This window comes from Mus caroli, chromosome 13 (assembly GCF_900094665.2).
Source record: "Mus caroli chromosome 13, CAROLI_EIJ_v1.1, whole genome shotgun sequence".
Classification (NCBI taxonomy): domain Eukaryota; kingdom Metazoa; phylum Chordata; class Mammalia; order Rodentia; family Muridae; genus Mus; species Mus caroli.
This window is the reverse complement of record NC_034582.1, coordinates 44,850,634-44,861,522: the sequence shown is the minus strand read 5'-3', so window position 1 is coordinate 44,861,522 and position 10,889 is coordinate 44,850,634. Positions and strand designations below refer to the sequence as shown.

The following is a 10,889-nucleotide window of genomic DNA, read 5'->3' as shown; positions in this document are numbered from 1 at the left end:
ACTCTAGCTGTGTCAAGTTGACACAAAACTAGCCAGTACAGAGTCCTTTGTCCAATTTTTAATTATGTTGTCTGTAAAATTTGATTTGTAAGAATGTCTCTGGAATATCACTAGTCGTGCTTATGCACTCCTTTAATCCCAGCTCTGGGAAGCAGAAGCAGGTGGATCTTTGTGAGTTTGAGGCCAGGCTGCTGAGTTCCAGGACAGCCATGGCATGCACCATGACCACCCTACAGATAATTTGAATTTTTATGTAATTATATTTGCTAGTTATTTCCCTATTATTTATTTGGTTGGAAGTTTATAAAATGTCATTTCTCCTAATATTTATGGTGTCGATACTCAATTTAAGTAATGAATTGGGAAATCATTTTAGGTTTTAGTAAGTACTGAATATATCATTTAATTTACTTGACAAATAGCCAATATCTTATAATTTCTTGTCAATTTTTGATTTGCATATTTTCAAATATTCTTGTCTTAAAGATAATCTGCTCTTGTACATAAACTTTTTATCTTTATTTTAGACTAAAGAGAAAAAATCTTCTACTATAACTGACCTCAGCATAATAATGGAGCCCACAGAATATTCAGAATTAAGTGAATTTGCATCTAGGTGAGCTGTTTTACAAATTTTTAAAAAATAATTTATTTTTGCGCATTGAAGATTTGTCTGCATTTATGTCTGCCATGAGTATGTCAGATGCCCTGAAACTGGAGGTGGACAGCTGTGAGCTGCCATGTGGGTGCTGGGAACTGGACCTGGGTCCTCAGAGAACAGCCAGTGCTCTAACCACGGAGCAAGCTCTCCAGCTCCTGACTTATAAATCTATTGCTTTCTGGTTGGTTGTTTTACTCCATAGGTTTTAAATTTTTCTTTACAATTTTTTCTGTTTCTAAATACATATTAAATAGTTTTTCTTTTTAAAATTTTTGTGTAATGTATTTTGCCTGCATATATGTTTATATACTATGTGTGTGCAATGCCTTTGGAGGTCAGAAAATGTCACTGTATGTGTATGCTGATCACCTTTTCACTGGAGCTTTTAATATACTCATAACTTTGGTTTTGAGACTGGGTTTCTGTATGTGGCCGTAGCTGATTTTAACTTACCCTTTTACCTTAGCTCCTTTAGTAGCTCGGAATACATGCCAAGCCATAGGTGTATTAGAGCTCCTATTTAACAAATACCAATCTCTGAGTCATTTTTGAGTCCAGGTATGCTGATTAGTTTATAATGGGCTAGTTTTTCTTGAATTTTTGTCTCGTAAATTTTGGTTGGGTGGTAAGCATTACCTGTGGGAAAGCAAGCTGAAGCAAATATTGAGTGACTTGTGCCAACCTTTATCATGTTGTTAATGTGGTGGACTAACTCAGTGTTAATAAACAGTTGAATTGTATTTGGGATTATTATTATTACTATTTTAAAGATATCTTTTTATTCTTTTTACTTACATGTATGTGTGTTCACATGAGTTCAGAAGGGCAGTAGCATCAGATGCCCTGGAGCTGGAGTTAGAGGCCCAGACTTGGGTGCCTGGAACCACTTATAGGTCTTCTGAAGTTCTTCCTGTTTACTGCTGAGGCATCTCTCTCCTTCACGATTATTATTTTTCTGTGTATTATAGGGTGTGTGTGGATGTCTCACTCTCTGTTACACAGGCTGCCCTAAATTTCTGACTGTCTTGCCTTATCTTGCAGACACATGGCACCACTCATCAGTGTTGTGTAGGGTCGCAGGCCTAGTGAAGGCCTTGCTCCTTCCATGGAACTGGAGGGTTTTCACTACTGCTCTTCTTCTTGGTGGGGGTGTTTTGAGACAGGGTTTCTAAACTCTGTGTAGCCCTGGCTATCCTAAAACTCACTCTGTAGACCAGGCTGACCTCGAACTCAGAAATCTGCCTGTATGCTTCTTTTAAATTTTTGTTTTATATGTATGAGTGTTTTTCCTGCATGTAGGTAAAAGATCTGAGGATATGAAAGCTTAGGTAAATTATGAGAATCTAAGAAAGTGATTTAAAGTATATAGGAATAAAAAATGTTCCAGACTTCTTTCCCTCTCTCTATGCTTTTATTATACCAAGACTTCAAAACCTCAGAATTTTGACATTAATCCATGGAGTTCTGATAAGCTATTAATCTAGCTCTGGTAAAGCACTACTAATATCATAATCATAAGCTCAACATTTTAAATTTCCTTTGGTTGTCTTCTAAGTCTAGACTTAGAAATTGTTTCTCAATCATGAGGTAGAAAGACCAGGTGACCAAAATGGTTGGATTATATAGAGGGGCAGTTGCAAGGAGGGGAGCGCAGGCCAGTACCGGGACTGGAGAAGTTTAGGGTAGGGGGCAGGATATGCCCGCAGTAAGCCATAACAGGGAAAGGACTAAGGGATGTGGAAGAACCTGGCAGCTTAGTGTCCACCTTGATATGTTAAATAGGCACCTCAGCCATTCTAGGTTTGAGAGCTAACGCTAGGTATTTGTACCATGTGTGTGCCTGGTCCCCATGAAGGTCAAAAGAGGGTGATACATCCCCTTGAAGTGGAGTTACAGACAGTTTATGAGCTGCCATGTGATGCTGGAAACTGAGCCTGGGTCCTCTAGACACTGAGCTATCTCTTCGGCCTTTTCTGTGCTTCTTTACTTAATTTTTCTCTTAGTATATCTAGAGTTTATATATATATAATATATTATATATTGTACAAAATGTGTCCACCCTTCCCTACATATATATATTGTATATATATATATATACAATATATATATATATATAATATATATATATTGTACAAAATGTGTCCACCCTTCCCTGGGGACAAGGCGTTTAGTGCTTGTACCCAAACCTGCAACATAGTAGGTTTTCAATTTAAAAAAGAAAAAAAAAGCGCATCATGTTTTCATAGACTTAGTTGACTAGACTGATACTTTGCCATTGAAAAACACCTATCTATTGAGACAGCATAAACGTTCATAAGAGAAAACAATTTTTAGGAGACCTAGTTAGTAAACTGCTGGAAGTGGCAAAGTGTAGCTATGGAACAGTCCTCACAGGCCATTGGAGCTCTCTCGTTACTCTTCCTGCACATCATGTCTAATCAGTGTCCTGAGGTCTGACTCCATAGGTATGCTTTGCCAAGTTTTGAANTTTNTTTNTTTTNTTTTTTTTTTTTTTTTTGTATATCTTTGAACTTCATGGAAATGTAGCTTTGTCATTTATACTCTTATCATCTTGCTTCTTTTACTTATTAACATATTTATAAGACTAGTCTGTGTAGTCATTTGAAGTTGTATTTTATGTTTTAATTTATTCTTAGATGATATCCACTCCTCCCTTCTGTTCCTTCATCTCTTGGACCCAACACCCAAAACATCACCTTACAACTTTATGTCTTCTTTTTGCCCCTGAGTGATCTGAATCCAACCAGTGCTTCCCATTACGTACATGGGTGTGGTGCTGTTCACTGGGGCATGCACAACCTACCAGGGCCACATCTCTGGAGAAAATGACTTTCTCGGGGCTGGAGGGTTGGTTCAGGGGCACAAAACACTCACTGTTCAGTTCCAGCACCATGTTGGCAGCTCATAACTGCCTGTAATGCCAGCTCTAGGAGAACAAAGCACAGGCTCCCTGTCTTCTGTCTGCACCTCTGTGATCAGAAGCAATATCGGCCATCAGAGCACACAGATGGCAGAATCTGGGAGTACAAAGGTTTGTTTGTTTTTGTTTTTTCCTCTCCAGGTTCCCATAGATAGCAGCTGCTGTGCCAAGAGCTGAACTTGACTGAATGGTAATGGCAAAGTCACACACACTGACAAATATATATAATTATATAATTTATATAGTGTGTGTGTATGTGTGTGTGTGTGTACTTTGCTATTGCAAGTATAGTCTGTAATCCCCATTAATCATGGATCTGTCCATTTTTTTTCTCTTTATGTTATAGTTTTCATGCGAACATAGTGATATGCATACATTGAAGTTTCCACTAGATAATATTATAATTTATTTTCTTCTTTCCTTTTCTCTCCTCTCTTCTCTGCTCCTCTTCTTTTCTTTGTTTAGAAAAATCTAGCCTGGATGGCCTGATATTCCTTTTGCAGGCTAGGCAGGCCTTGAACTCACAGAGATCTGCCTGCGTTTGCCTTAGGAGTGCTGGACTTGAAAGTCTGTGTCACCACACCTGGTTATTTTAATGATACATCATTTAAATAACACAGGAGAACACTGTTTTATTTCCAGTAGAAGATTGTCTTTTTACTGTTTCTGATGGAACTGTTTTGGAATATAAACCACACATTCAGTATCCTAGCTGTGGTACCCCAATACTCTTAAGCACTATAGGGCTTTTTTATTTTTGTTTTTGCTTGCTTATTTGGTTGCTTTTTGCAGTGGTAGGAAATGATCCCCGGCCTTATCTACTAAGGGAATGCTGAGCAGTGTCAGAGCTCTGCGTGTTAACGTGTGCATTTTACCTTCTGGAAGTATAGTGGGATGATTAGTTTTCTAGCATGCCATCTATGGTCCAGATTTTGTACTTGATTTCATAATCCCTTTCATTTTGTTCTTTTCTCTGAGATCTATGATACAATCTAAAGTCAGATTTTTACCTGTCATGTCTCTTACGTCCTTTTATCTGGAACAATCCAGGACCTTTGCCATTTCTGACTTTGCCATCTTTAGAAATAATAATTTTTTCATTTTTTTAATTTTCTCTTTGAAAATGTCATTCAATGCATTTTAACAGTATTCATTCCCTCCCACCACTCCTCCTAGATCCACCCTCCTCCCTACTTTGTTTTTTGAATCCATCAAATCCACTTTTGGGTGTGTGCTCTCACTAGTCAGTATACGGTACCCTTAAAGAATGCAACTGCTCCTTCTCCCAGCAGCTGTCAAACTACCAATAGCTCCTGAGCTAGGGTCAGATATTTTGCCAGTTTCTCTCTCCATGCTGGGATTTTGCACCTGTCTTGCGCATGCTGTCACCACAGCTATAAATCCATATGTGCAACTGCTCTGTTACGTTCAGAAAACAATTTTATTCTAGGTATCACTGCCTCTGATTTGTACGATGTTTCCTCCTTGTCTTCCACAATGATCCCTGAGCCTTGGAGGATGGGGTGTGATCTATATGTCCTACTTAGGGCTGAGCATCCCACAGTCTCTGCACCTTTATCAGTTGTGGGTCTTTGTGTTAATCACCATCTACTGCAAAAAGAAGCTTCTCTGAGAAGGCTGGGAACATCCACATCTGTATCCGCTTTCAGAGTAAGAGCAGTGAGTTCAGCATAGCTGGACACCATGTCTAGCTGCAGTAGAAGAGAATGTATCCAGTCCTACCACGACTTGATATGACCCAGAGGAGGTCTCCCTTTCTCTGAGGAGAAAGGTGTGGTACATAGTGGGGCAGGAGGAGGGAGGGGAAGCGCCAATCCAGATATAAAGTTAATTAATTAATGGGAAAAGGGGGTAAGTGCTACATTAGTCCCTATAACCTGTTTAATTCAGGTTCTTGCCCCCATTAATGGTACTAGATATGGACTTCACTTGTTTTCCAATAGAAATTTTATTTTCTCTTCTTTTGATCAATTAATGTTAGGCATCCTTGAGAAAATATTGTATGGGTGATAGACATTTTTCTTCTCAACATATCTCCCTCTTAAATGTGATAGTCTTAGGATAACTTATTACTTTATACTAGTTAAACATACTGGAATTCATTATAACATTTTATATGTGTACCTAATGTAGTTCAGTCATTTTTTAAAATTTTATTTATTTATTTATTGTAAATATGCTGTAGCTGTCTTCAGACACCCCAGAAGAGGGAGTCAGATCTTGTTACAGATGGTTGTGAGCCACCATGTGGTTGCTGGGATTTGAACTCTGGACCTTCAGAAGAGCAGTCAGGTGCTCTTACCCACTGAGCCATCTCACCAGCCTGTTCAGTCATTTTTATCTACTGTTTCTTTTGCCCCCTTCCTCTTCCCAGCTCACTCTACCTTCTAATTTTTTGTCTTTATGTGTGCGTGTACATATAATACAATGTTGTCTGAGAATGGTAACTTTTTCACTCTTGCATGTTCCCCTCATTTTCCAGTAGAATTTGGTTTTGTGCTTGAAAAACAAATCTATATTACTATTTTTCTATTATTTTATTCATTTACATTACAAAAGTTGCCCCTCTTCCTGGTCCTCCCCTCCTCAAGTTCTTCACCCCATCCCACGATGCCTCTAAGAGGGTGTTCCCCCACCTGCCCACCCACTCCCACCTCACCAACACCAGCATTCCTCTTCCCTGGGGCATCAAGTTTCCACAGGATTAAGTGCATTCTCTCCCACTAAGACCTGACAAAGCAGTCCTCTGCTACACATGTGCCCAGGACCACGGACCAGCCCATGTATGCTCTTTGATTGTTGTTGGTTTAGTCCCTGGGAACTCTGAGGGGTCCAGGTTACTTGACACTGCTGTTCTTCCTATGGGGTTGCAATCTCCTTCAGTCCTTCTCCCAGCTCTCCCATAGGAGGTCCCTGACCTCAATCTAATGGTTGCTTTTAAGTATCTGCATTTGTCTCAGTCAGGTGCTGGTAGAGCCTCTCAGAAGGCAGCCATGCCAGGCTCCTATCTGTACACACAATATGGCCTCAGTAACAGTGTCAGGATTTGGTCTGTGCACATGAGATGGATTCCAAGTTGGGTTGGTCACTGAGTTGCCTTTCTTTCAGTCTCTGCTCCATTTTTGTCCCTGCATTTCTTTTAGACAGGAACAATTCTGGGTCAAAAATTTTGAAGATGGGTACATGGCCCCCTGCCTCAACTGGGGGCCATGTCTCTATTATTTTTTAATATATTGTGTTCATGTCTCTATATTGCTGGGATGGTGTCCATCAGTCCCATTTTGATGAGTACTTTTGAAGTTTTTAGTGTGTGTGTGTTGTGTGTGTTTGTACCCTCAGAGGCAAAAGATACCGTAAAACTGGACTTCTAAGTAGTTCTGAACTACCAGATAGAAATGTTGGTAACTGAACTTGGGTCCTCTAAAAGAGAAGTAAATGTCCTTAGCCACTGAGCATTTTCTCCAACCCCGTTAAGTAATTTCTTAATCTTTTTATTTATGTTAGTTATCAACATATCTGAAAATTGGCCACTAGTTTTAATCCTTTTGAGCTGGCCCCTGCAGCCATATGATACTACTTTATATGTTGATGATATTCTTTGCATATCTTCAAGCAGTTTCTTATAATTTGATATTAAAAGGTTTCCAGAAATTACAATATATAAAACCTCTTCTGTCCCATCCATAGATTGAGGACTTTTAGTTGGGACTGGTATTAGAAGCCAAGATGGGGCACAAGATGTATTCATTGCTTTTGGAGTGTTTTGTTTCTTGTTGTTTTTAGGAGACAGAACTAGGAAATCTGTGCTTATACTCAGTCTCACACACATGAAATCATAGGACCTTTTATGTCCATATGTGAACAAGTGTGAATAATGGAGTCATGAATTCATGCCAGTACTTCTACTTTTATTCTAGTTCATCTTTATACTGTGTTTACACATGCTCCTGTTTCACGTTTGTATGTTCCTCCTTCCATACTGAGACATGGCTTCTAAGAATATCAATCCTTGCCTTAATCTTACTATTTTTCCTAGTAAAAATCTACTTGTAATGAATTGTTTCAGCTTCTGCTGCTGCTATTGCTGCTATTGCTTCTCCTCCTCCTGTTTCTCTTTCTCCTTTTTTTTTTTTTTTTTNTTTTTTTTTTTTTTTTTTTTTTTTTCGAGACAGGGTTTNTCTGTATAGCCCTGGCTGTTCTGGAACTCACTTGGTAGACCAGGCTGTCCTCGAACTCAGAAATCTGCCTGCCTCTGCCTCCCGAGTGCTGGGATTAAAGGCGTGCGCCACCACACCTGCTCTTTCTACTTCTTAAAAGTCTTCTTCATCTGTATTTTTGAAAGTTTTCTTTTGTATATAGAATTTTTACTTGACAGTTTGGGCTTGTAGGTTTTTTTTAATCCTCTAAATATTTTAAAGATATCCATCTATATTAAGAATTTGACATGAAGTCTGTTTTATTTCTTCTTACTGTTCTGTATTAAATACACTAGTTTATAATTTGGTTGTGGTAGTGGTTATTCAACTCTGTTCATTTGATAATAATTGTAAAATTGTACATCATAGAAAGAAATTTGGTATATTTGAATTTAAGATACAAGTATTGTAAAGACCATGCTCTGTGTTAGTCTCTTAGTCTAAGAATACAGTAATGACTAAATTAGTTTCTGGTTTCACAAAGCCTAGTGCCCACAACCTAACTGTTGTAGACAAGAGACAGGAATAAACACCTTGAGGTGGCATGAAGATACAAGGATAGCTGATTTACTAGCAGGAAGTCTAAGAGGGAAAATAAATTTACTAACAGAGGCCATAAGTGGCACTATTCAAGGTTGAGAGTCCATTGGTAGCACCTGGATTGGCACCATTGTAGAGGAATCTCTACATAGTGTTGCTTCCCCAAAAGACAGAATGGTGCTTCTCCTTCTCTATAATATTATAGATTCCACTGGTGATAGGCTGGCAGAAAATTGTCTGGGGACTGGTGATTGATGGGATAAACAAGTGACAATTCAGTCTGTCATGGCACCTCATTCACTGATGCTTATCCTATCTACAGCCTTCTCTGAGGAGCAGTGGCAGTCTGCTGGACCAAGAGTGCTTGTGCTTTTCACTGTGTTCCTTTTCTGTATCCATTTATCACAAGTAGCTAGATTTTTACTGGTTAGATACCAGAAGTGTTGATATTGCCTAGCTTTGCTCTTTTTATTACTAGCATTCCAATAACATTCTTTTTATTACTTTTGATGTACATGCAGAAAAGCAGTTTTTCTGTAGTAGAAATTTTCAATCCTAATTAAGCCTTTATAAAAGACATATAATCCAAATGTTTTATTTATAAGCCATATGCCTAGATTGTGCTATAATAACTTTTTCCCCAGCTATAAAGTATATCTTTAATTTTTTTCAAACCTTATTTTTATTGATGGTTCTTAAATACTTTAACTCCCCCTTTAGCCCACCACCTATCATAGGTAGTGAGAAAGAAAGGATATGGGGGGGGGGCGGGTGGTGGACCTGTTTAGAAAGATCCTTTGGAGCAACTCCCATCAGTGTTGTTGGCAGTTCAGTTCTCAGGTTAGCAGCAGCAGCTCAGTCCACTTGGTAGATTCTGGATAGAAACAATGGTGACACGACCTAGCAGAGAGACAGCCAGGCCTCAGCCTCAGCTCAAGTCAGCAGGAGGGACCAGGAAGAATGCCAGACTTTCTTGCTGTGCCTCTCTCAGGGAAGCAAAGATCAGCAAAAACTGGATTCCAACAAGCACTGCACAGCTAGCTTTATAAGCAAGTGCAGCTTAGCTCCCATCACTGTCCATTGAGTCCTATTTATACCCTCCAAACATCACATGTCCTGCACATGTCTTGCCTCAGCACATGCATCTGTCTCAGTTGACATCACTCTGCCAATCAGCCTGAGTCCTCCGAAGCAGTAAGAAACTGCAACACACCACCAGAAGTTTTTTGGTGTGTTTCTCTCTGTGGAGTCCCAACAAATGCAACCCAACTACGCAATGTACATGCATGTTGTTAGTAAAGAATCCTTATCACATGTCCTTTCACGTGCTTGCTTTAGCAGAACATCCTCTCTCCTGTGTCTACTTCAGCGAAACATTCCTTCATGAGTCGGCCTTAGCCTTTCACACCTCTGTCCACTTTAACGAAATGTTCCTTCACATGTTTGCCCCAGCAAACCACCATCCAACAGACTTTCCAAAGAACCCTTAAGTTTCCACTCCAATAAAGCCCCTTGTTATTGCTGTTTCTCCTGGCCAGTGGCTTTCTCCTCCTCTCTGTGTGTCTCTCTCTCTCTCTCTCCCTCTCCCTCTCTCCCTCCCTCCCTCCTTCCCTCCTTCCCTTCCTCCTTCCCTTCCTTCCTTTCTCCCTCCCTCTCTGCCTCTACCTGCAACCCCTTCTCAAACCTCCAGTCCCACCTTTCTCCTTCCAGTGCCCAATAACAGGGCTCTAGCCCTTTATTGACCAGTTAAATTGGGGAGAAGGTTCACATGGCATCATTTGAGTACCATCAAGCACTAGTTCCCAGGATTTGCTTGTCGGGCCCACATCTTACATCATAATTGTTTCATAATAGTTCCTACTATATGTTGCTTATTACTATAAAAGAGCCTTTTTAATTGGGCAAAAAAAAAGGGGAAATGTTGTATGTTGGTCTGATGCTGCTTATATTCTAATGCTAAATACTCCTCAGTGCTAAAAATTCCTCAAGATTTTTCTTTATAGATACTGCCAGCTTGCCTAGTTCCCAGTGTGCTTTGGAGAGGCTAACTTTAATTCTGGCCACTGGTCTCCACTGTTCCCTTAGCAGAGAAGTGTCTTTCAGGGACACTGTTAATTGATACTCCTGATCCACTGTTTTAAGGGATCATACGTAAAGCTTTACAAGTGAGGGAGTGAAATCATAAACATATGCTAATTGATGAGCTTTGGGACTATAAATACATATACTGTATCATATACATATATACATATATGTGTGTATATATATATATATATATATATATGTGTGTGTGTGTGTGTGTATGTATATATATATATTCTTGCTAGCCCTGCTCTCCCACCTTCTAAAGATGTGGTTGGCTTTTCTGGTATCAAGCTATTCAGCCCCGGCTTGCTGGTACCTAGGGTTCTCACTCAAGAACTTGTATAAGCCAGGCGTGGTAGCACACGCCTTTAATCCCAGCACTTGGGAGGCAGAGGCAGGCGGATTTCTGAGTTCGAGGCCAGCCTGGTCTACAAAGTGAGTTCCA

The 10,889-nt window shown here is 39.6% G+C and overlaps 1 protein-coding gene across 2 annotated transcripts in view; it reads left to right on the top strand.

The window, feature by feature from the left end:
• Cenpp (centromere protein P) overlaps positions 1 to 10,889 on the top strand; it is a 177,131-nt gene that overhangs the window by 9,917 nt on the left and 156,325 nt on the right. For both annotated transcript variants that reach the window (XM_021179814.2, XM_021179816.2), the window contains exon 4: positions 528 to 616. In XM_021179814.2, coding sequence (XP_021035473.1) covers positions 528 to 616 — 89 coding nt within the window. The remainder of the gene's footprint in view (positions 1 to 527; positions 617 to 10,889) is intronic.